General features: G+C 39.0%; 1 protein-coding gene across 4 annotated transcripts in view; it reads left to right on the top strand.

Moving 5' to 3' along the window:
• Positions 1-271: 271 nt before the first annotated feature.
• The window catches only part of PRMT3 (protein arginine methyltransferase 3), a 67,160-nt gene continuing 41,680 nt past the window's right edge, over positions 272-25,751 (top strand). For 3 of the 4 annotated variants that reach the window (XR_004080786.2, XM_013129439.3, XM_031050271.2), the window contains exons 1-10: positions 272-327; positions 432-561; positions 1,273-1,355; positions 2,284-2,333; positions 4,275-4,377; positions 6,218-6,371; positions 9,574-9,715; positions 12,752-12,817; positions 17,217-17,338; positions 21,485-21,584. Coding sequence is in view for 3 of the 4 variants with exons in the window: in XM_013129439.3 (XP_012984893.3) it covers positions 300-327; positions 432-561; positions 1,273-1,355; positions 2,284-2,333; positions 4,275-4,377; positions 6,218-6,371; positions 9,574-9,715; positions 12,752-12,817; positions 17,217-17,338; positions 21,485-21,584 (978 nt within the window). In the remaining variant the exon portion in view is untranslated. Of the gene's footprint in view, positions 328-431; positions 562-1,272; positions 1,356-2,283; positions 2,334-4,274; positions 4,378-6,217; positions 6,372-9,573; positions 9,716-12,553; positions 12,630-12,751; positions 12,818-17,216; positions 17,339-21,484; positions 21,585-25,751 lie in introns of all 4 variants that reach the window. The other variant, XM_031050270.2, reaches the window with a different exon arrangement.

The following is a 25,751-nucleotide window of genomic DNA, read 5'->3' as shown; positions in this document are numbered from 1 at the left end:
TGCTCTCCTCGCTATCAGGCATTACCACAGCAGCGCCCGCCTCAGCAAGGGCAGGGCTGACGCACAAACTGCGTTCCCGCCCCCTCCGCAGCCTGGCCCCACAAGACGGCACCGCCCCCGGCGTTCCCCTCCTTCTCTGAGGCCGTTTGAAACGTAACGGTTGGGGCCGGCAGCGGTGGTGACGCCTTCACCGCCAGGGGGCGCGCTACTCCTCCTTAGCCTATCCTCTCGCGCTGACGTCAGCAGGCGGGGCGGGGCTGCTTCCCGGAAGCGGCGCACGTGGGGCGTTGGCGGGAGCGATGGCGGGGGCGCCCCAGGGGGTACCTGGTGAGTACTGGGGATTCTGTTCCTTTTCTTTCCTGCTTCCCTTTCCCACCCCTACCAGCCCCTCGGCACTGGTCGGTAACCCTCCGCTGCTGCCCACTCCACAGGGACCGCCGTGCGGCCTGCCGACGAGGAGATGCCTGAGCTGTCCGACGGTGAGGAGGCCTGGGAGGAGGAAGAGCAGGAGGAGGAAGGCACTACTGAGGGCCTGCGGACCCGCTGCCTTTTCTGCGACAGGTTTGGTAGCCACCCCGGGGCCGCGGTGTGCGGTCTTCATCCCCACGCTGGGACGAGGGGCGGGGTCACGAGGCGTGGTGGAACCCGTGCAGCTCCTGAGGAGGGGAGCCGGGGGTGGGGGGGGTGAGTGCACACAGCCGGCCCGCGGGGGCAGCCGTGTCACGGACGTGAATAATACGTTGTTTATATTGGGGTGCTGTAGCCTGCTGGTGTTCTGCTTGGCTTCTAGAGTCAATAGGCTGTTAAATACAAGCAAAACGAGGGAGAGATATGCGAAGGGTATCCCCCTGTCCTCGCTCTGAGGCAGCATGAAAGCTTCTCTTCTGAATTCTCTTCATCTTTTGCCATCGTCAGGAAATAGATGTTATCTTTTATTGTAATGCAGCAGACCTCACCTGTCAACTCTGTGTGCAGTTCTTAAATTTTGGGTTAAATGCTGTCGCTGCACTCAAGGAGGTTTTGAAAGTTAATAGTGCTTGTGGTTTTGTCAAACAGAGGTTTTGTATTTATTACCTTTTGGTGTAAAATGTTTTGCAAACAAGGTAAAAGTTTTTTTTAAGCAAATGCCTGTTGATCGTTTCTCCAAAGCAGGACTTACATGTTCTCAACAGGTTGACTAGCAGGTCAGAACAGAGCATAGCAAATGTTTCTAAGTGTGTTCCAACTTCTCAGTGTGCTAATACTGCATGTTTAATAATTTGCTATTTACAGGTTGTTTACTTCTGCTGAAGGTGTGTTTTCCCACTGCAAAGCAGAGCATGAATTCAATGTTTGTGATGTGATCCAGAAACATGGTAAGATTTTTCATGAATTGTCATTTCCTCCCATATACCACCGTGTCACTTAAAATAAATTGCAAAGATTAGTTTGTTTCTAACTGACTTCTTGGTTGTAGCTGGAGATTCCATGGTTGATCAAGATAAGTTATTGCATTACGTGTTGTCTGCGTTGGTGGTTTCCCATGTGCTTTATCTTCTGGTAAAGCTCTCAACTAGTAACAAAAATAAGATTGATCTCTGCTGGTTTGTGCTGAGTCCTCACTGTCTGCTTGATACTGCTGATGTCTTTTAAGCTGTTTACAGTCTTGGCTTATGTTCCTTCAGGTCATCACAGGAAGGTATATCCTCCAGTCTCTGTTTCATTCTTTACAAGTGAAGTTTAACATTGGCTTTGAATTGAAGCTATCATATATTTAGGCCACGGTAGTGACTGAAGGAAGAAGGTGTACATAGGAGGATGGATGTGCAGGGTATTACTATTTAAACTACTGTTATTTCTGAGCAAGGTTTTAAATCGGTATTGGTCTGTATTCCTGATGAGTAGAATCAGTTTACATTTTATTAAGCAGAAAGCTAAAAACACAAAGGGGCTTAATACCCTAAAATATCAGCAGGGTGTCTTGTAGGAGATAAATGTGCTTGTGCTGATGTAGTTGCCTGCCAAATGAATTAAGTCCATGTTCATAGTCCACATTTTCGTGCGCTCCATTCTTAATCTGTTGCAAATGTATTTGTCCTGAGCGTTTCCTCATTTAGTCCTAAGGAGAAGAAAAACACAAATGGCAAACTTCAGATAGGAAGATTGAACTAGTTAATGACATACAACTCGAGGAAACTGGCCAACTGATCAAGTAATTATATTCATATCATTGTAAGATGTGTGTGGTTTTCTATAACATAAACAGTCTCTCTTTTCCTCATGCCCTCCTTTCTTTCTTTTCAGGACTTGATTTTTATGGATACATTAAACTAATAAACTTTGTTAGATTAAAGGTAGGTGTGCCTCATACTACTACTGTCACTTATGTCTGGACAAAGGGAAATTAAGATGCCTATCTTTCAGTTTGTCCTTTTTAAATAACTGTATGGGATTTGTTATTTCTAGAAATAAGAAATCACAAGAATTAAAAAAAACTATGAATTGGCTTATTCAGATATAAAGTTATTTTAAAATATATTTAATTAATGTTAGCTTTGTTGTTTCCAGAAGAGGATCTTTAGACTTGCAAAAACCCCAGGCTACAGAGTATCATGTTGTTTTGTTAATTTATCTCAGCCTTTGACTCTGCTGTGTTGCCCTAGTAATGGATTCACTTCTTAATAAGTGAAGTTTCTCAGTGTTTGTGTGTGTATTGGTATAAAAAAGTACCTTCTGGGGACTTGAGCTGTCCAGACCCCTACGGCTCTGTTAGTAAGGACAACACCCTAAGTCACAAAACCTAAAATTGATCTCTGCTAGAATGATACGAGAAGCAGGAAAGCCAATGAGAACCTAGAGTTTCAAGTTAGGCGTGGGTGTATTTTGTGTAGCCTCTCACTTTGAAGTGTGTTCCTTGGTTGTTCTCTGAAAGTTTAGGTTTAGACTTAATAATCATCTACCTAATTAAGCATTTTTTTACTTGAATCTTCAACCTTTAAATCCTCAAATAGTAATTTAAGACATCACTAGCTATGGAGGTTAAACACAAAAATGGAAAAACTGAAGTCCAGAATGTCACCTCTCCTTTCTTGGCAAAGGATTAACTGGCCAGATGCAAGCAAGAGAGAATACACTTTCTGATGCTTGTCCCTACAGCGCTGTTTGTGTGAAAATGCTTGGCATGATGAGTATCTTGGCTTTATTGGTTAGCCCTACTGTAAGCTGGTTACTCTAAGTCTGATGCAGGCAAGCACCTGAGTGAACTTGGTTCCTGATACCAGTTTAGTCCTGCAAGTATCCTTCAATATCTGTCAATCTGTTGTGCCTTACTGCTCATACTGAACTTCTTCACCCTGTAGCCTCCTGGGCTTTGGGACTAGCTCATAGGTATAGGTTTACACAATTCTCTGGTTACTGTGGTTGTAGTGGCAGTTGTCAGGATCCAACTGGAGAAAATCACAGTGTCAGAAATACTTTGTGATTCCCAGAGTGAAATGAAGACACAAGTGAGGTGAAGTACTGTAATCGATCTGTTTGTTTGTTATATGATATTATAAAAAAGACAGTGATAGGACAGGTCAGAAGAAAAGGATAGAAGTTAAGCAAGAATTCAGCATGCAGAAAGATAGTCACCACCATGGATCCAGCAGCATTCCAAGGGTCCTTAGTCATTGTCTTTGGTGGTGGCTATCCTCCTGGGTCCGTAGTTGTCATCAGAGGTGGGTGGCCACAACAGCAATTACCTTTTCCCCCTTTCTATTTTGTGTTGGGGGTGTATCTCTATTGCTGATGTGATGTACTGCACATTCCTGGTGGATCATGTGCATCCAGTTTTGCTGGTCTTGCTGCCAGCTCTTCAACTGCACATGTCTGTCAGCAATCCTTGAGATAATGGACAGCAATTCCTCACACCAGTCCTTAAGATAATGGATTGTGGAGACTTGTCTTGGCTCTTCCCACCCATCTCACAGACAATGGAGAGTGGAGTCCCGTTTCTGCTTCTCATACCAGTCTTTGAGACAGCAAACAGTGGAATCTGATTTTTAGTTCAGTCTCTCACAGCAGTGTGCTGAGTACTGGCTGTACTGGCAGGATAGAAGCCAGAACTCTATTTATTTACTGTTCACACTAGCCATGCTTTAAGGTAGTATCTTTCTCAGCCTTTGCTACAAAGCTGCTTAATAATGCCTTGCTTTTTTTAATGTGTGGAAGAACAGATCTTTGTCTTATTTTTTTGAATGAAATTTAAGGTGTTTTCAAAGAAACAGCTTGCATTCTCTTCTATTTTTGTCTAGAAACCAACAGGACCATATTTGAGTTCTGTCAGCAGCCCACTGCCCTGGGAAGGAGAGGAATATTTGAAACCAGAGCTAGAAGATGATCTCCTCCTTCAATTTGGTAAATAAATATGTTTCAGTATGACTGTACTGCTTTGTAGGGTAAACATAGTTTTGGCAGAGTTCATGTCATATGAGCATCATCACTGTTACTGACTCACAACCATGAGGAAGTCCACGCACTAGCTGAAGTCATGACATTAAGCCACACTCTAAAAATTTTACCACGTCATATGTTAGCTTTTAGTGATTAAGATTTCCATAGCCATGTCCTGTTACCTGTATTCACTTACTGTAGATAAGGTGTTCATAGTGGAGATGCTGCATGTAATAATTAAGCAGGTCAGAGAGGCACTCCATCCAAACCTAGTTGGAAGATCATTATAGAATCCTGGAATGGTTTGGGTTGGAAGGGACCTTAAAGCTCATCCAGTTCCAACCCGCTGCCACATGCAAGGACACCTTCCACTAAACCAGGTTGCTTCAAGCCCTGTCCAACCTGGCCTTGAGCACTGCCAGGGATGGGGCAGCCACAGCGTCTCTGGGCAGCCTGTTCCAGTATCTCACCAAGCTTCTAAAACTTCTAAATGTAGGTTTTAAAGTAATTTATTAAAAAATGTATGCTCTAAGTAAGGAGTAATTCGTTTTGAAAATATCTTAATCTCATACACAGGTCCAACCCAGTGTAAGATACGTAGTTGCATAGAAGAGTTCTGCTTCTTTAGTAATTCTAGCAAAGTCAAAGCAGCCTTAGTTTCTTTCTCATGACAGTTCATCAGATGGTCTTGAGAGAATTTTATTTGACTTTTGAACTTATTTTAGCTGCCCACGGTTTCTCTCACCTTCTTCCTATCTCATGTTTGATTGTACATCTTTTTTTTTACCTAAACCATAAGGTACTTGCTGTTTTATTCTCTGTACAGTCTGGAATGAGTTTTACACTCTTCTAAGCAAGCCTTGCTGCATGATCACTGAGATAATGTGGGGTAGAGGACACTGGTTGGTTATTTAGGGATTTCATATTCTACTATATCAGCTCCTGCTCAAGCTTGCATAATTTGGAGTTGCTGTTGCAGTTGCTAAAGTGTTATGGGGAGATATGAACCTCAGAAATCTTAAGAATCTGTACTTTGTTTCAGTTCCACAAGCCAAATAGTCTTTCATTACTGAAAGGAATTAATATGTGGGTTTGTTGTTGTTTTTTTTTTTAAGAAGTCTTTTGTCCAGTAAGCTGTCAGGAATTTCTTACTACATCCAAAACCACAGTAGCACCATTTTTTATGCACTGATATCTGTTAAAATCACCAGCTGAATTTAGCAGGAGGTGAATGGGACCTAATGCTGAGCTTGGGTTTTGGTAGCTAAAAAGCAGTGTTTCATCTAGATTCACTCTGCTTATGCTCTTTTGAGTTCTGTGTGTTCATAAGCTTTATAAAACACCAAGAAATTTGCTTAAAAATTAGGAGGTTTCAATTATTAAGAAATTTTAAATGGATATACTTTCCTACCTTTTGCTATTACCCTTAACAGCTGTTTTTGTCTTGGAATAATGTAACTGGAAAAATAGGGGATAGTACTGTAAGTAACTAAATTACAGTCTAAACCTAATATCTCTTTTATCAGTAATCAAGCACTGGTATTTAAAGAAGCTTGAATTCTGGTTTTAGTTCTGAATTCTTTGTGAATTTAGAGCTTGCTTCTAGCATACTTGCTCTTACTGAGTAGTCCTGTGATGTGTGGTTCATCCTATCAAATTCAGTGATGCCTCTTATAAACCAGACTAATTTTACTAATCATCCAAGTACAGAAATAGCAACACTGAAAACATTGTATGTTTATGAGCTGCTGTGAAGCAACACATGACTGGTAGGTGATTTTTTTTTTCCTCCTCATTTCATCAGATATAGAAGATCTTTGTGAATCTGAAAACGCGTTGCCTTGTAATGGCTTAAATGATAACACAGTGCTCCTTGAGCAATTAAAACATGCAGAACACAGAGCAAGACTTGCAGAAGAAGCTTTGGCTGGAGCACAAGAGGATCTTCGAAAAATGAGGTAAGTGTTGGAACTGAAGTTTTGATGTGTTCTATGTGAGATGCTTATGTTAAAAGACCAATAGAAATTCAAAGAAGTGATAGAATGTAGCTGTGGAATAGAACTCATGACTTCTGTTGGGACCGTACTTTTGACTTATCTTGTGGGTTGTTAGTAGACATCTTGTAGGCGATTAGTTAAAACTGCACAAAACCTGCACAGATTGAAAGAGCAAAGCATACTTAGGAAAGATAAATAATATGCAGAAATATGTATTTTGTTTCAGACTCTGTTTTTCACTTTTTCATTAGTCTTTTAGATGCAAATTTAAACATTGAAGGTGTACACCACAGGGAAGAGGGAGGTATTGGCAAATTAAATAGTGACTCTCAACGTTTTCAGAAATGGCTTCAAACGATGATTGTTAGTCATAGAATCCAGTTACAATTTGGAGAAAACCTCAATGAAATTAATAAACCAAGTTTTCAGCTACTTGTATTTTCAGTGTCGGGTGTGGATTCTCTTAGTAATTTGATGCACTGCAGTCAGGAATTGGGAGATCCCCATAGCTCTACATGCTACTTCTAGATCTTGAGCTCTTCAAAATATGGATTGATGATGCTCATGGATAAAATGGGAGTATAAACTTCTTTTTGGGTCATATAGGATTAAGTCATGTAAAAGCTTGTTATTTCAAGATCACACTGTTTGGGCACTGTAGAACTGAAATTGTGTTTAAGAGACTTGGAATAATAATTCATGTTCTTCTGTAGAGAAGTGGCAAAACCCTTGTTTTGTAGAAGACTTTAGAAGGTTCCTTGTATGCTTTGAGAATAAACATTTGATGTTACTAGAAACCAAATATACCAAAATAAATTCATGTATTCAGATCCTATCAGCTGTTAACAATTATGTCTGTAAAAAATGAACAGTTTTGTCTTCATCTGGGTTTAACTTTTGCAAATAATACTTTGTAGCTGGCAGCAGTTTTTTGATATCTGAGTACATTATGCATTAATTACAAACAATAAGAATGAAAGAAATTTGTTGCTGTACTTAGAAAACTGAGTTTTCTTCTGTGTGTTGTCTTGTACTCTTGTTCCCTGTTTCACTTAAAAGAAAGAAAAACTTTTTCAAATAAGCAGTTGCGATTTCTCTTCAGCTATAAACTTTAATCAAGCTTACATAGATTTCTTTTTGAGGTTAGTATATCCAATTATCTGCTGTTGTAAAAGGCAGCCTTTATTTTTTCTTTGTCAATACAGGCTCTTCAATTCAGCAGGGGTTGGCTGGCAGTGAAAATAGCCAGATGCAGGTGTGATGAAGCAGCACAGGTTTTAATTTAAATAGATGAACCTGTTGCATTGTAGTAGTCTATGTGCTGTGATTAGTAGTGATACTGATTCATGCTGGAGGTTACTCCACTGAAAGAGACCATCAAAGAATGTTTCCTTTCAGGTAAACCTCTGCAATATAAGTATGTCTTGGAAGTCTGATGTGAAGTAAGAATAGTGTACAGAACCTTAATGTACAGTAACATGTATTTATATTATTTTCTGTCACTATTCTGGGTTCAGCTCTAATAGTTATTTTTCTCCTTCTTACTAGCTGGTGTTGTGCTGTATTTTCAACTTTAGTCTGAGAACAATGCTGTGGCTTAAACCATGACAGTCATGGAAATAGGTTTATACTGGTATGAACCAGGCTGGTTGTCTGACTTCAACTTCTAGAGTTTAAAAAAAATCTAGATCCAGGAGCTTTGAATAGCCTTCTAGAATGCTGAGAATTAAAAAGGGTGCAAAGCAGAGACAGGTAGCTGGAGGCCCAGTGATCTCTTGTTTCTCCCCCCTCTCCCCCTCCAAATGGTAACAGTGCTATAAATCATGTCACCTATAGCATTTGATGTAACTTAGAGATTTAAGAGCATAGTTTATATATCCTATTTTTTGTTTTGTTTTGGGGTTTTTTTGTTATTTTTTAATAAAACTCTGTCTCTGGAGTTTGCTTGGTACTTGTGTGGTGTGCATAGGCTGGAGAAAGTTTTGGCTGAATCAATTTTAAATAATTTGAAATTTAAAATTGGGTTTAAATCTTACAAAAGGATAATTATACTTAATTGTATGTCATTTTTTTTTTGTAAGTTCACATTTTTATCATTGTGATATTTTTCTAAAAGTAAGGAAAAAGCAAACTGTACTGGTAAAAAGCAGTATTAAAAATAAGATCCAGACCTTACCTCTTATGTCAGCAAAACTAGGAGGTTTCTGATATTGACAAACTTTTAGTGTGAAATTCCTTACCACCATCCTTTTCCTAGACAAACTAGTTAAGCAGAAAAGTATTTGACATGTCAGGACTGAAACAGTGGTTTTGTTTGGTTTTGTTGTTGTTCTGTAAGGATGATGCTGTAATGAGATGCTACTTACATCTTCTATACATTAAGTTCCTATTTAAACAAATATGACGACTGTTAAAGCTGAGCTTTGGCTGCTTTGGAGTCATTTGGGATGCAAGTTCTGTTGATGTTGGACTGTATACCTTGCAGGAATACTGTCTGGCTGGAGCATGTTTGCTTTTTCTCGCTTTATTGTGGGTATGAGCTGTTTGCTTATTGTGAAAACAAAAAAGCTGGCATACCTCTCCATTTGTGTATTTTGTCAACAAAACAGCTTTGAGAAATGGGAAGAGAACATGTGTGTTAGGAATGCAAGGCTGTGAAAGACCAAAAATAAGCTGCATGAAATTGAAGTAATACGTAGGATTTTAAGCTGTGGTTTGTTTCCACCCAAATGCTTCAGTTTTAAAGCACTTTGTTCTACCTTCTGCTAGTCATATAGTGTTGTATGGTTTATAGTTCTTGTGCTCTTTGTATTGAGTCCCTGTCTGTATACACAGCCTAAACCACATGTCATTTTGACCACTGTGGTACAAGATAATTCCTCCTTAAAACCAGAAATGAAGCCTGACTGTTTCACTGCTGTTTTTTGCTGGCTGGAAGCAAAAAGCATCACTGCAGGAGGGTGATGGACAGAGATCCGTGTGCAGCAGCCCAGAGGAGTCGGCAGAGGGAGGTTGTGCCTGCTCAAAGAGGGGCCCATTGTTGTCAAAGCCCCTCTGCAGCTTGGTCCTTTGCCTTATTGAAGCCCCTTCTCCCCGTCACCCTTGCCTGCTTTCCATGATCCCATAAACGATGTCTCAAGGGTCTATTTCAAACTGATTGCAGGCAATTTGCACAGGATTTTGTGCTGAACGCAGATGTTGGGAGCAGCTTGTCATCCAGTGCCATTGCAGACCTTCAGGAGGATGAGGATGGCGTTTACTTCAGCTCGTATGGGCATTATGGGATACACGAAGAGATGCTAAAGGTTAGAAAGTCATGTCAACTGCATCTTAGTAAGACCAAAGAGGAAAGATGGGATGAAGTAGGCTGTGTGCCCATAAATATACTGCAGAGCAGCTGCATTTTTAACCCTTGCTATTCATGATAGTTTTTTTCCTAGTAGTTGGGTTGTGAGAATTTTTCAGTTCTGTTTCCTGTACGTAAATTCTGTTTACATGAAACATTAGGAACATAAAATCATTTACAGATACGCTTGAAGATAGAATATACATAGCACAGCCTTACCTTGCCAAAACCAGCTTTCTCTGGGATGCTTAAAATATAAAGGATAAAACATGGTATAGTCAGTGAATATTTTTCTGTAGTTTATATTTTCCTAACAATTGAAATTTGGTAGGAAAAAGCATTTCCCAAATATTGGGGTTTCTTATTGCAGTACATAAACAGAAATTGTTGGTATTTGTACAAATTTCAGTATATTGATAACATGACACTGAACAGCTGAAAAAACTGTATGCTCCTTTTATGTGATAAATATAGACAATGCTTTAAACTCTTCAAAGGCAAGCCTGTGTACTCCCTTTTAACTTAAAACCCCAACAAAACAGCCAAACACAAAGCCCAACAACATATACTTGACGTGTAAATCAAAATCTCTTTATGCTATTTAATATATCTATATCATATTTGTGTAAATCATGAGCAGTTTTATCATTTTAATGCAGAAATAATTAAATTCCTGACTAATGTTGACATAGAGAGTTGTGAAGTGACTTTGTCCATGCAAGTAGCATATAAAGTTTTCTGCTTTGTAAATAATTTTGTGGCAATACACATGAATCTTCTAAGAATAGCATGAGCATGAGGTTAATTTGAGGGGGGGGGGGGAAGGGAGGGTGTTTTACTGAAGCACACACGTTTCTGCCAAAGTTGATATATTCCCAAATGTATAGTCTAGAGAAATATAATTTGTCTTAAAGATAAATAAAAATTACAGAAGCTTGGTTTTGCAGTGGTATAAAGGTGTCATTTGAGATGTTATAGGATGAGGCAGCCTTTCCAGTTGCTAATAAATTTTATAATTCTGCATGTCTGCACAAGGAGATTGGGACAAAATTGTATTTTATTTGTTTTCAGGAATGTTTGTCTGAATGCTTTTAAGACTTTTGACTTTCCTAAGCATATGGAAACAGTTGTTTTTTATCATCGATGTATTGCATTTTTTCCTATGTGCTAGATATGGAATTTGATTTTTTTATTTGTCAACATTATATGAATACAGGGACTTGCTATATTGAAATTATTAAGGAATCCTGCTGTAAGAATTTTAAGCCTGTTTCTGACACTGTTCAAGTCTTCACCTTTTTTTTTTTTGTCCCCTTAGTCCTGGTAGTGATAGGATGAAATTTCAGTTTGGGTGGGTTTTTTTCTGGAAGTACTTCAGAGAAAGGGGAAGAGTAGTGTTACTTGACACTGGCCAAATGGCTAGTGTTTCCCTTGCTGTATTCTTTTGTTCAATAATTTCTTGACTATCATCTCAATGATTTTCCTTAATGTGTTTTTAAGAACCAAAACAAAAGCATTACACTGAGAGAATGATGATGGTGAATAGAGACACCTGAATGACAGTGGCTTACTGGAGCAGCAGTGCATAGAGTAGAAACAGCAGCTAGAATTGTATTGATTAAGTTGGGGCAGTGCTGAGGCAGTGTGAGTGGGCAGGGTGTAAGGCTGAAAGCTTTCCAGCTGACTGCGTTCTGGATTGATGCTGAATGTTCTGATTTTATTTTATTTTTCCTAGACTTTTTGGTTGCTTCAGTAAATCCCGTTACATACTGCAGTAGATGTGAACTGCTAAAAATAGTTGCTCCAATTATATCGTCACAGGAAACCAGTTTCAAGGATCACAATTTTTTATTGATGTTAATTATGTATAATTTTCAAGTACCTTTTTCAAAATAATCCCTAAGTGTTTCTTTGGCCTCTGTATGTATGTGAGGTATTCCTCCCAAACATAAGACTGGATTTTAGGCTTTTCAAGCCTTAGAATAATTTGGTTAGTCTCCAGATTTTTTATGAACATTTCCTTTGTTCTTAGTCTCTGTTTTGTATCTTGTTTTTCTAATGAAATAGACTTTGTTCTTTCTTACTAGAGGAAATTCCTTTAGTGTCTGTATTGCTTGTAAAAATTCTTACCTGCTATAGTAGAAAAAATATTAAGTATAAGCAGATGGATTTTACACTTCAGTATTATTTATAGACATGTCTCTACTAGGTGAAAATAGCTTAAAATTTTTCTTAGCTGTAACAGTTGAACTGCAACAGCAATTCCAAACCCTATAGTTGGCTGTCAATTTGTGTACCTGCTGGTGCATATTAAATCAATATTCTAATAGATTACCTTGCATTGAGCTATGCTGCTAGCTTTCATATACCAAAGTACTGTGAATGTTTAGTTCTATGCTTGAAAACATTCCAATTTCTTGAGTTGTACTGCAGTTAAATTTATTTATTGTACTGGGCTTTCATAGAATGGACTGTACAGTTTCAGTTACTAGCTGGTATGAGGTTTACTAATTTACAGTTTGTTCAGAAATAAAAAAGGTTAATCTGATCCATAACTTTTTTTTAAGGAATCTGTGTGTTGTAGGATTGTCAGAAAATAAAATTAAACAAATCATTGTATGAGCTCCCAACTCCAGTTTTTACCATTGTATAGAAGGTGGTTATGTAAAGTTGATGCAGTATTGCCACTCTATTACTGCTTTTCCTGGAAAGTGGTGGAGAGTTATTAATAACTTTGAAACAAAATCAAGCACAGCAGGTTGGGAAACTGTAAACCAATTTCTTATTTTTCCCCTAGAGGCTCAGCTGGCTTATTTGCAAGGAAAATAAACTCTGGAAAAATATTGTATGGGAAGTGTGATTGCAGAGCCCTTGTAAGTACAGTAGCCACACAACAGCTTTAGGCCAAGTTGGAAAGCAAGATTTTCAGCATTTTTGAACAACATGCTGTGCCTAGGTAGAAAAAGTGAACCCTTTTTTATTCTTTAAATTTTAGGATAAAGTGCGTACAGAAAGCTATCGTGACTTCATCTACCAGAACCCACATATCTTCAAGGACAAGGTAGGTGGAATAGCTCTGCGAATACAATAATTTTTGCTCTTTATTATTTTTTAAGTGGTAGAAATCCTTCAGTTTGGCTACTTCTTAGCTTTGGGAATGGAATACTGCGCTGACAAGATTCGATTTAATGTCCTCTGGCTTTATGAGGTGGCAGAGTGCTGTACAGCTGCTGGAGAGTGCAAAGTGTTGATAACAGAAGCACTGATCACTGTTGTCATTGCTCTGTGTGCCATGTTGAGGTGTTCATTAATTATGTTGGTGGGGTTAAGCTGAGACTTTCCTGTCCAGTATATTAAGTGGGATCTACCTTAGAGGGCCTCATTACTAGTAGTAAAGCACAAATTTGTGCTTGATGTAGTACAAACACTTTAGAAGCACTGTGTAATTAGAACTCTGATGAGCTTTTGATATGAGTTACAGTGAGCAACCTTCCCTTCTGGATTAGCTTTCCTCTACTTGGTGCTTAGCATTCTTAAGCTGCATATGGATATTTCTTAATGTGAAACCAGGATGTCTAGGTTTATGGAAGTCAGTCATTGATTTTTATTTTGGTGTTGATTGAGACTTTATTAGTAAGTCATAAGGCTTCAGAGTAGTTGTAGAAGTAATAAAAGGGCACCCATCTGTTAATTCCTCGGGAATTATCTGGGAATAGTGCTAGATACAGTTTTGTCCTAGAAGGGAGGTACTTCAAGGTAAATAGTGCATACTTTTTGTATGGGATAGCGCATGCTCTTTGTCTTACCTCAGTTTTCTGTCAGCAGTTCCAGCAGAAAAATTATAAGGAAAATAGTTTTCCTTTTTGCTTCAATCCATATCACAAGCCTGTTTCTACTAAACATTTCTCTTTAGTTATAATGAGAGAACAAGCAAAAGTGTTGGAAAAACATTATGCTGTCAGCTACTTAAAAGATGCAGGTGACAGCACAGGTTGGCAGCACAACCAACACAGCAGAAAGATCAATAAAAGAATTTTTTTTGTGGGAGAAATTCAGTTTCAGGTGCCCATAAAATTGGTAAATGCAGGCTTTTACAGTGTGAGGCTGATCTCAAGTTACATAGAATGTGTGGAAACCCATGGAAACTGATTTCTGAACTTAGGGTTTTTACAGCTGTTTTGATCAACATCACCTCAAATTCATAATGTATTAGTGTGTTGAGGCTGAATTAAAAAAAAAAAGATTCTCAATTGCTTAGAATTCCCAACAGCTTCCATCTAGGTGACCAGCGACCCACTTAATTTCTTAAGATCATCTAGTTCCAACCCCTGCCATGGGCAGGTATGCCTCATCTTAGACCATGGCACCCAAGGTTCTGTCCAACCTGACCTTGAGCACTGCCAGGGATGGAGCGTTTACCATGTCTCTGGGCAGCCTGTGCCAGTGCTTCTCCACCCTCACAGGGGAGAACTTCCTTATAGCTAACCTGAACTTCACCTCTTTAAGTTTAAACCCTTCACCACTTGTCCTGTCGCTACACTCCCTGATGAAGAGTCCCTCTCCAGCATCCATGTAGGCCCCCTTCAGATACTGGAAGGCTGTTATGTGGTCTCTACACAGCTTCTCTTTTGCAGGCTGAACAGCTCCAACTTTCTCAGCCTGTCCAGGAGGTGCGCCAGCCCCTTATCATCCTCATGGCCTCCTCTGGAGTTGCTCCAACTTGATATGCTGTAACTGAGAATATATGGGATTGTTTTTCAGAGATCTAACTTTGAAGTGACAGTTGTTACAGACTTCTGAAGGAACTGTTAAGGTGGTTTGCTTAATTTATGCATTGTACAATGCTCTCAGAACTATATTAATGAGTGAAGCTTCCAACTTGAGAAAATTGGCTCTATTCCCTGAACATTTGATGTCAGTTAAAAAGAAAAAAAAGTGAGGAAAAGTCTGATACTGTATTTCCTTGAAGTTCCATATGGTATCCCTCCCTAGAAAACAATGTTTTTTGTGTTTCTGAAAGGACACTTGTGTGTTGGGTTGGGAAGAGCTTGTTCAAAAGCTCCATTGGTCATGCTAGCTTTAGTTGCAAATCTGCAGTATCCCAAAGAGGTGTAATTGCATGGTGACAGATGATAACAAAATATCTAGGGCTGCTTATTATGCATACTTTATTCAGAACCAGCCAATTTGTTCTCTCAGTGTTCAAAAGTGATTACCAAACCTTGAATAAATCTTGCTTGCCGTCTTTATTTTCTACCTGTCAAATGCACTTGAGATGAGAATAGGACAGTTCAGGTTACCTAGCGGGAGAGGCTGAGATGGCCTTACTCAATAAAAGGAAATGTGATCCATTTTAAAGCAAGAGTATTTTTAGTGGAAAAAGAACTGGTTAGAAAAGCACTACTACTGTGCTTATGTTCTGTTATAGAAGTCTAGGGCATCAGTGCCCTATTGATGGGGAAAGAACCAGTTTTTATACATTGTTCCTACTAAAAGTTCTTTGCTGGAATTAATTTAATTGGTGAAACTACCCAACCTCCTTTTTTTCTGAATTTGGAATAATTTTTTTCTGTTACAGTGGAATATAAGCTTTGGTTAGACTGCAGGGAAAGCTGTAGTGCTGTAGTGAGTTACGATATAGTCAAACAGCCAGTCCAGGCTGCTCCAGATCTCTGGTGGGAGGCCATATGTGATCACTGCAAGAATCCATTAGCCATAGACCCTTGTCCTTAGGCTAATTGGTGATCATTCTGCTTGTCTTTCCATTCCTCAGATGTGTTCCAGCTTGTGTGTTTTCTCTCCTGTGCCTTTTTCTCCACTCCTATCCCTTGCCTTAAAAACCATCTGGGTTTTTAAGTGACCAGGGCAGCTGTCCAAAGCGGTGTCTGTTTTGGTTTTCTTCCAATTTGTGGTGATTGCTCTCTTCATGCAACTGTACATCAAGATCATTCTTTAACCTAGGTTTATATTTGGCTCCAATTTCCAGCTTTCATGGCTCAGCAATTTTTTTAACTGCCATGGGTAAAGTGTTAGAATAGATGATGCTAAAGGGTGTGAGATTTCAGCAGCTGCTGAAACATGGATTTTTACCTTCTATTCCTGGCTACAGGAGACTTCAGCCTACGGAATTCTGTAGCTATTACATATACATAGGTAACTTGTGAATGAGTTTTAAAATTTACTCCTATTGGAATGTATCTGCAAAGTGGAACAAATAACTGTCCACAGCTTTCATGGCCAGCCCCTACACAAGGTGCTATAAAAGAAATCATAATGCTTTTTTAGTCTGGTTCCAAATTGTAAGTATCAAGGCAGGTGGTGGGCAACTCTTTGGTCATTGCTTCCCAGGGCACCACTGCAGAAGCTTACTTATACTGTGCTGCCAAGGATAAACAGCTATTTTTATTCATATTGGCTTCAGAATCATTGTTCTGTATCCAGCATCAGTACATAGAGACTTGTACACAAGGGAAGGTGAGCAGATCTTGTGTGTAGAGCCTTCAAGTACTTATTTAGATGTTATTTGTCAGGTGGAATTTAAAAATGCACATGCATGTTTTTGTTCTGCCAAAGCAAGCAAATGCTCAATAGCTCATAAGCTAGAAAGCTTGTCAGAAGGGTGTATTACTGCATTGATATATTTTGTAAAATGGGGTTATAATTCTGAAGCGTGGGAATGATTTGATGAGTTCTTTGGAAAAAAAGAATGTAATAAGCTGTGAGGGCACCTTTTACTGGATGCTGTGCTAAAGAGAGGCAGTGAAATAAGTTTTTGTTTCCAATGAACTATTTTTATGACTAGTAATTCTGACTCAATGTTTTCATCTTAGAAGTTTTCTAGTAAGTTTTGCTTACTCTCTTGTTTAGATCTCTTGTATGGAAAAAGTCTGTCTTCACACTTCTGATTCTGTTAATGCTTAAATGCTGTGCATAATATGAGTGACTACATTGTATTCAGGAAACTGATTTTCATATTTCAGAACATTTTGGGGTTTAGTGCTTAGAATTTTTTTACACATTAGTAATGTGTAACTATATTAAGTAGAAGTCCAGTGGTAAGAATGCTGATGACTGTCAGTGATTCACTGATTAAAATTGCTCAGGTTATAATTTCTTTTTTTTTTTGTCATGTAACTTTTCAGTTACTGCCCAAAAAATTGCTTGTGATAGTTTCCTATGTGATTGAATGAATATGCAACTGGAAGTAGTCTGCTTCATTGTTTATCTGTAAAAGGTAGTGGAGGGTGTGGAGTTAGAACTGCAGTTTCATTTGGATATCTCTGAATCATAGAATCATGGAATGGTTTGGGTTGGAAGGGACCTTTAAAGATCATTTAGTTTGTAATAGTGTAATAAGACTCTATGCTACCTTTTGCTCCTTCTGTTAGAGTATGGTATCTCAGTGATGTAGGAAGATATGAAATAAGATGTTTGTTTTTACCTCTGTTTATTTGTTTCAGGTCGTCTTGGATGTTGGCTGTGGAACTGGAATACTCTCCATGTTTGTTGCCAAAGCAGGTGCAAAAAAAGTGATTGGAGTTGACCAATCTGAAATCATCTATCAGGCCATGGACATCATTAGGTAGGAAAAGTTCCAAGAAAATGATGGTAAATAATGCTGTAGAAAGTTATTAAAACCAACCAAGAAAAAAAAGAAACCAACCAAATGCAAACCCATTTTAAGAGCATGCACACGTACACATGCATGTAGCCTGCAGAGTCACTGAGAATAGTTTGTTTCCATCAAAGATGTTGAGTGTCATGTAAACTGTCTTGGAATAGTATAGTGTGGAAGGAGCTCTGAGGGAGTGTGGGGAGTGTGTCTGGTCCATCCTTCTATGTCAGAGTGAGTTGTAGGTGGCCCAGATTCAGCTTCAGAAGATAGCTGCCTCTTCTGTCTAAACTTCTGTGGGAAGTGTCTCATTTGACTAGCCTCACTCTTTGTTTTAAACTAATCATAACTTCTGTTGTTTCAGTCTGTTACCTCTCATCCAGCCCCTGTGATAAAAGAGAGGAGGTTGGCTCTGTCTTCTCTCCACCCTTCTCCTAAACAGAGGCAGACATCAGAATGCCAGCCCTTAACCATCCCTTCTTCAGGCTGAACAAAGCTAGTTCTCTCAGCTTCTCCCTGTGTATCATGGGCTCTAGCATCTCATCATCTTAATGTCCTTCACTGGACTTGCTTTAATATGTCAATGTCTTTCTTTTACTTGGAAGCCTACAGCTGGTCACTGTGCTTCCAGATGCAGTTTTGCAAGTGTCAAAATGAGGTGAGGTGAAAGCTCACTTTCCTTGACGTGCTGCTGCCCTCTTGCATATCTGACAGTAGACTCCTTTTGCTACAAGGGTCCACTGCTGACGTGTTCAGTTTATTTACCAGGCCCCTTATCAGAGCAGGAACAGTTAGCAGAGCTGATTTCTGATCAGCAGGAAACCATCTGTACTGTTTCACAGGGTTATTCCCACTGAGGTGCAGGTCTGCACCTTTGCCTTTGGATCTTTGAGATTCCTGTCATCCCTTATCTACAGTCTGAGGTCCCTCTAAATAGCAGCCCTACCCTCTAGCATATCAAGTGCTCTCTGCTAATTCAGCATTATCCACAGACTTGCTGAGGGTGCATTCTGTCCTGTTAGGTCACTGGTAAGAGTGTTAGTTGGTATCAGAAAGAGCACTGAACCCTGAGAGGCACCTCTGTTACTTGGCTACCAGTTAAACTTTGGACTCCTTCTCTCACTTCTTGTAATCCTTATGGTCTAGGGAGCTTTCTTCCCACCTGATGGTTTGTGTATTCACTCCGCATTTCACTGATGTATCTATAGAAGATGTTAAGGGTGACTGTGAGTATATGTAAAAATGAAGCAATGGCACCTGAAAACTTAGAAAGTATTTCCTAGCAGAAGATAGGAGAAAGGTAAGTGTAAATGCGTACTGTTGATAGCTGAGGCATGTAGTGCTTTTTGTTGTGGTTGTTTTTTGTAAAAGCAACTGTGGAAAAGAAAGTCCAGGTAAATACTGAAGAATTTGGGAATGACAGTTTTTATTCAAGCTGATGCTTTACAGAAATAATGTCTTGGTAGAATTTTTGGGTTAGATACCACTTCACAGTAGAGATGCAACACCGCATGCTTGGATACTGTAAACTTATACTGTTAAATAAATGCCTGTTTAAGAAAAGTAGCATATTAAGCATTAGGTGCAACTTAAATGCTTTTGGCATAAGAATTTGTTCTCTAAAGAGAACTTTTCTCAGGAATCCGTGACATCTCTAGAACAGCCACAAATGTGAAATAGTGTTTTATTTAATATACTAGATGACAAACTTAGGATTGTTCATTCCTTCAAACAAGTGCACAAAAAGTCCTGTATGTGTTATTACTTAGAGGAGGATAGAAGTATCAGCCAACATGTATTACACTTGGTGAGGAGATGGGCAGGCCTTTAAGAAAAGCAGCAAATAAAAACTCTTAAACCATTAAGAGTGATGAATTGCCACTTGAAGTACACAGTGAACCATCAGTGTAAGGTACACCTTGATAGATGCCTTCTGCTTTAAAAAATTCAATTCACATGAAAGTCTTCTGTTCATATAAAAATTATTTATATTTGTTTTGTTAAATCTCCTTTTCCTAAAGGAATAAAGCTGACAAATCTGTAACAGAGTAACAAATATTTATTGGAATACTAAGCAGCTGTGTAGCTTAAAACTCTATTGCAGTGTGCTTCGATTCCAGCATTTGCCCAAAAGAGCTTTTGTGCTTTCCAGAACTCAGAATCATTCCTAGCATGTTCATGACTAGAAAAAGAGCAACCCATGTGTATAAGTGAACTGGAGGAAGTGCCTGAGTGACACGATTATTTCCCACGGTTGCACAATAAACTTACCTGTAACTAAATACTTGCCTTTTTCTTACTGTGAACGGCTGCCCATAAAATTTCCAGCACACTGAATGAGTTGATTTTTGTCATTCATCACTGTTATGCTAGAATAGAAAGTTGAATTATACTTCCTAAATGGCACCCAATCAGTTTTTCCTGCAGTGTGTAAACTACATAGGTTTTTGTCATGGTTTGAGCATGTTTTGAGGGTGTTTTTGTTCAAGGTTTTTTCCAGCCAGGTGGAGGAGGGGAGTCCAGGAGGAAGGAGAGACAGGACACCTGACCCAGGCTAGGCAATGAGGTATTCCATACCATAGCACGTGATGCCCAGGATGCATACTGGGAAAGAGAGGGCTGGAGGTGTAGAGCTCTGGAGAAAAATGGAGGAGGTAGCACGCGGTGCTCGGCCGGGCAGTGTGGAGTGAGTTATGGGTCGGTGGCTGGTGGGGTGTTGTATTCTTTTCATTTGTTGTTTGCTGTATCATTATTATTTGTAGTGGTAAATGGCAGTAGGGGTTTTGTGTTATGCCTTAGCAATTAAACCATTCTTGTCTCAATCCATGGGGGCTACATTCTTTGGATTCTCCTTCCTAACTCTCCGGGAGTTGGGGGACTTGGTTTAAACCACGACAGTTTTTAATACCCTACAATTGAAATTTGTTTCCTCTTGTTTTAAATTATGTCCTGGTGTGTGATCATCTAAGAAGCTATCCTGGAATCTCTTTTTGTAGGGAATACCTCTTTAGCATTTTCTCACTTAGAACTAAAGGGTTTACTTCTGATTACTGCATTAAATATGATATTAGTGATAAAATGCTGCTCTTCTATCAGAAAACTGTCTCAGATAGAGTGGTTAATTGATCTTTCCAACAGCCCACATGTTCAAGTAGCCGTTTGACCCTTTCCTTTGCCTCCCTGCATTTTGATTGTTTTCCCATTGTCTTCTAGATTGAATTTTTAATGTGATTACCAGTCTGCACATTCAACATTCTGTTGAAAGCCAGACAGAATGTGAGAGTAAGATATCAGGATAGGGAGGGAAGGGGCAGAGATAAGAACTGCCATAGAAAAATAAATCTATTGGGTGGAAATACATTTCTGCCATCACTAAGAATAGCTATTGTGATAATGGTATGTGCAAGACAGACTAATATGGTTTGCCAAGAAAAAATATATTTCAAGCATTTACATATTTAGTAATTTCACTGTCATTCAGTGTTTGTTTGAAAAGGTATAGTCATATCACAGTACCTTCCTCTTTACACAAGATGGTGGTACCCTTACTTGCATATGAGGTGTAATACCTGATGACTGCAGTTACTAAACATTGCGAATGATTTTGGCCACAATCACAGTGGGAAGGATGCCTTTATTGTGGAATAGCTATAATACTGATCTAGAGGGAATGTTTGTTCTAAGTGACTTTGCAGCTAGTTTTAAATAAAAAAACAAGTTGTGCAAAACAGCTTTGCAAGGAAGTTAATTTCCATTGCTATCCTAGTGTGATGAGTAGTCTCTAATTACTATAGATTACAGGGGTCAAAGAAGGAAAACTGAGAACGAGTGACTGAACAGAAGTGTAATTTTAAGTTGTTTTTTTTCTGTTTTCTTGATTTCTGAAGCTTACACATTTCCACGCACAGCATGTTGGAAGTATGCAGGTCTACTGTCTGCCATCTCTGCCTGGCACTAAATCTGCTGCAGTTTTTTGGCTACTTGGAATCATTCCCTCTGAAATGTAACTGAGAAGAGTTAAAAAAGTTACTGGAGGGAGAAAGGCAAAATATAGACATCATTCTATCTCTCTTGAGTTGGAAATGGAAACTAATTTGTTGATGTTGTGACTTGCAGATTAAATAAACTTGAAAATGTCATTACATTAGTCAAAGGAAGAATCGAAGAAGTAGATCTGCCTTTGGAAGAAGTGGATGTGATAATATCTGAATGGATGGTAAGGTGCATGAATATTCCTTTCAGGACATAATTATTTTCAGGAACAGTTGTATTTTTTTTTCTTCAGGTAAAAATGATTCTTTAAGGGATGCGATTTTTTTAACCAAAAATATATCATGCTTGCAACAATGTCCTTGACAGCATGTGAGAAGGGATAGTGGTACGGATGATGTGGTACTGGGGTACAAATCTTGATCTCTTTTGTTCATGCTCTTTCAAGTCAAGGTTCTCTAAGTACAGTTGAGCTCTTTTGGGTACAGCAGTAAGTTTCTGTTAAGCAGTAGTTAGTATGCCTGTCTACACAGTACTGTATGCCTCAGTAATACTATTGTAGCTGCTCAGGTGAAAGTAATGGAGAAATATTGTAGTCATCTAGCTCGATCATTCTGATGAATCTGCAAAGACAGCTAAAGACTATTGTGACTGTGGATAACGGGACAAGGAGGTGAGGAGTATACACACTGGGAAATGTGCAAATACATCTAGAGCTTGAAAACAGCATTACTATTCAGTGCAGTTTTTTAGTATAAGAATGGAGTCACTGATTTTAAAAGCACATAATGAAGAGGTGGCCAACAGGAAATGCAGTGTGTAAATGGGCCATTTCCTGGAATCCATTGGATTTCAGCTGTTTGCCTGGTAATTTTCTTCCATATTCTGAATAACTGAGGGAACTGGGGGGTTTAGTCTGGAGAAGAGAAGGCTCAGGTGGTACCTTATCACTCTCTACAACTGCCTGAAAGGAAGATGGAACCAGGAGGTGGCTGGTCTCTTCTTCCAAGTAACAGGTAATAGGACAAGAGGAAACTATCTCAAGCTGCACCGGGGAGGTTTAGACTGGATATTAGGAATAGTTTCTTCACCGAGAGTGTTTTCAGACATTGGAACAGGCTGCCCAGGGCAGTGGTGGAGTCACTGTCCCTGGAGGTGTTCCCAAATCATGACATGGTTTAATGGTGGACTTGGCAGTGCTGGGGTAAAGGTTGGACTTGATGATCGTAAAAGTCTTTTCCAACCTAGTTTTTTTCTATGATTCTGTGACTGTTAGACAGTTATGCTTGCTACCTGCCATTGATCCTAAGGAAGAAATTTGTGTGGCAAGACCCAGTGCCAGGCTGATCTTTGTAGTGACTGATCAAGCCTGTTCCCTATCAAAAATACAGTAGGATACACCCCTTGTGATGTTTTTTGAGGACTTCTGATATTTTACCTGATAGTCTCCTCATGTTGCAGACCTTCAAAAAACACTTCAAAATATGTTTTTTTTTCATGCTGATTCCCACTGTTTGGACTTAGTGAAGAATTCTATTGTCCTTCAAGTTGAAGATCAGTGATGGAAACTTACATTCTAAATCACTTGTTTTTTTGTAGATGTTTTACAAACTGTGTGTCTTCTACTATATACAGCAGCCTTTTGGAGAGTGGTCACATGTCCGCTATGGATCACAGAATAATAGAATGGTTTGGGTTGGAAGGGACCTTAAAGATCGTCTAGTTCCAGGATCCATATCTATCTTAACTAGCTTCTGGGTAAAGGTGGAAATGAATTCATTGGGGTGTTTTTCTTTGGGTTTTTTATATTACATATTTCAGTGAGGTGGAAAGCTGTGAAAGTTTTTCGTCCACTACTGTAATGGACCTTATTTGAAACATGAGCTTCATTTATTGTTGAGGTCACTATTTTCAAGGAAGGCTTAAGCTGTTGCCTTGAACTATGGGTTTAAAAATTGTTAGTGATTTCTGACAGGGTAATGACTTCACTAGAAAGTTAATTATTGTTCTTTCAGGGCAACTTCTAATCGGTTGTACACCAAAAATAACATTCCCAAAAATGTTATTTCTCATTCTGCAGCCCAGGATTTGCTTTTAAAAGCAGGTTGGGTGCTGAAGAGCTTAAATCATGTTTTAAGTCAGTGCCTCTGAAGTGAAGGATTTTTAAAGCAGCTCTTGTTAGAAATGAAGTGTTGAGTGTTCCATGTTTGCCATTTGTGTGCTAATTTAACTTATAATGTCATAATTAAACAGACATGTGCATTTCACTTAATTAGTTATTCTAAATATTTAGGAATGCTAGCATTTTTATAGGTTGCTGCAATACAGAGATAAAGAGAACAATGCTGTGGAAGTAAGATTGATAGCCAGACAGTGTACGCACTGTTCCAGCACTCTCCAGAAAGAACATTATATTGCCTAGATGCAAATGAAGATTCCTCTTTGTCTGGCTTTCTTGTGTGAATTTGCTTTTTCTTTCCCTTTCCTACATGATACTGGCCAGTATGGAATGTTTTGTTAGTATCTGAGTGCTTGAAAATGTTGCAAATGTGACGCATGAGAACAAAAAAAGAGTATGTCATGTTTTAGCTCTTTATTTAAAGAATCTGCATAGATCAGTAGGAAAATTCTAATGGGAACAGTGTTCTTTCTTTGTAACAAAAATATGAAACGTTGCTGTTCAGAAAACAAACTGCATTTAGGTTAGTAAACATGAAACCCTTTTGTGGAGCCACAGCTTTGTTTTGCTTGGTACAGAGCAATGTTTAAGACCAGTGCACTACAGGCTGCTTTTTTTTTGTCCTTTAGAGCTGTGCCTGGAGCATCAGAAAATTAAAAGCAAATGTGAACCAACAGAGAGGACAAGTACTGCATCCCCCACAAATGTTTCTAGAACAGGCCTTTTGAGGAAGATGGCACATAGAACGGAGTATTGTGAAAGGTACAGCATTGCATTAAGAGCCTCTCCAATGTAATGATTTCTGATCCGTTCTCTTAATAGTGTGATCTGTGACTTGCACAGACTGCTTTGTTGTGCCTACTTCTTTCATTTTTTTTTTTAATTTGTTCCTTCTAAATGTGCAAATGTGAGAAACATCTTAAATATTACACAGCAGATAGGGCAGTATGAGTTTATTTGTATACATGGAGTCAAATTATATTTCACGTGTGTACTTGTCACCTTGCAAAATAATATATTTCTATTTTACGTTCATCTGGATATGGATTTGTCATGTTCCAAGTTTAGTGGCTGAGTGAGCAGCTCTCCCTTTATTAAAGCCTATGAAAGAAACTAGCAGTGATCTTTTAAAATAAAGACATAAATGCATTGTTTGAAACAACTGAAGTATGTGTGTTTGACACTGTTAAAATCAGACAATAAGCAGGAGAGCTGTGTGATTGTGTATGGGTAAAACCCGTATGAGAATGTTGTAGTTTAAGCTGTTGAGAAAGACAGTGGAAGGTGTGATGAGCTGTTCTTCTGACATCCAAAAGATAAATTGCTGAAGTTTGAGGGCCTGTTGGACTACTGAACACCCAGGTAAAGCCACCTGTTCAGACCTTTTCTCCCCAAAGACAGCTGTGCATTCCTTACAGCAAAACATTGGTGAAGTGCACAGCTTCTCTTGTGTGCTGTGAGCCAGCAGCACACAGTAGAGCAGGTGGACCAAAGAGCAGCTTCACCCAGTGAATCACATTGACTTCAGAAAGAACACAAGAATGGGCAAATAACAGCCTCTTCTCCTACCCAAACTGATTCTGTAAGTAGAATGTCTTCCAATTCTTTGAGAAAGGTTGTCTGAATGTAAGAATGGGTGAATTTTATGTAAGATCTCACTGCTGGCCTTTATTTGTAGAGGTTTTCCTCTCCAAGGTAATTTGATACTCTGTAGCAGGGCTGTAACCTTTCGATGCACCATCCTGCTTGGTTGCCTGTAGCTCTGATGTGTGGAACTTTTGAAAGCCTTAGTTTGTGGAACTTCAAATTATTGTTAATGATTACAGGTACTAGCCTCTAACATTTTTCTGCTTGTAGAGCCTCTACAAGCAAATATCTTATTTTCTTAGTCAAACTGCAGACATAACATGAATGATGTTTCTAAGCAAAGTACAGTTATTTGTGTACACTGCCACATGGAAATCTTAGCTGGAAATCATTTCTGAACCCACATCAATGATTTCTTTGCACCTTGGTATAAGGGATGAAATCCCTTGTCAAGTGACTTGACCTGAAAACAGTTTGCAAATTCTCAGATTTCATAAAGGGTTTAGTATTTTGATTTGGATGTGCTGCTGTTTTTACAGGTGGTAGGAAAGTCCTGAGAAGATGCATACACCATAGACTTGTTCTCAGTTAGGATCACATTTACACATTCTCCCTAGAAACAAAAAA

Source organism: Melopsittacus undulatus, chromosome 8 (assembly GCF_012275295.1).
Source record: "Melopsittacus undulatus isolate bMelUnd1 chromosome 8, bMelUnd1.mat.Z, whole genome shotgun sequence".
Lineage (NCBI taxonomy): Eukaryota > Metazoa > Chordata > Aves > Psittaciformes > Psittaculidae > Melopsittacus > Melopsittacus undulatus.
This window is presented reverse-complemented; position numbering and strand designations above follow the sequence as displayed.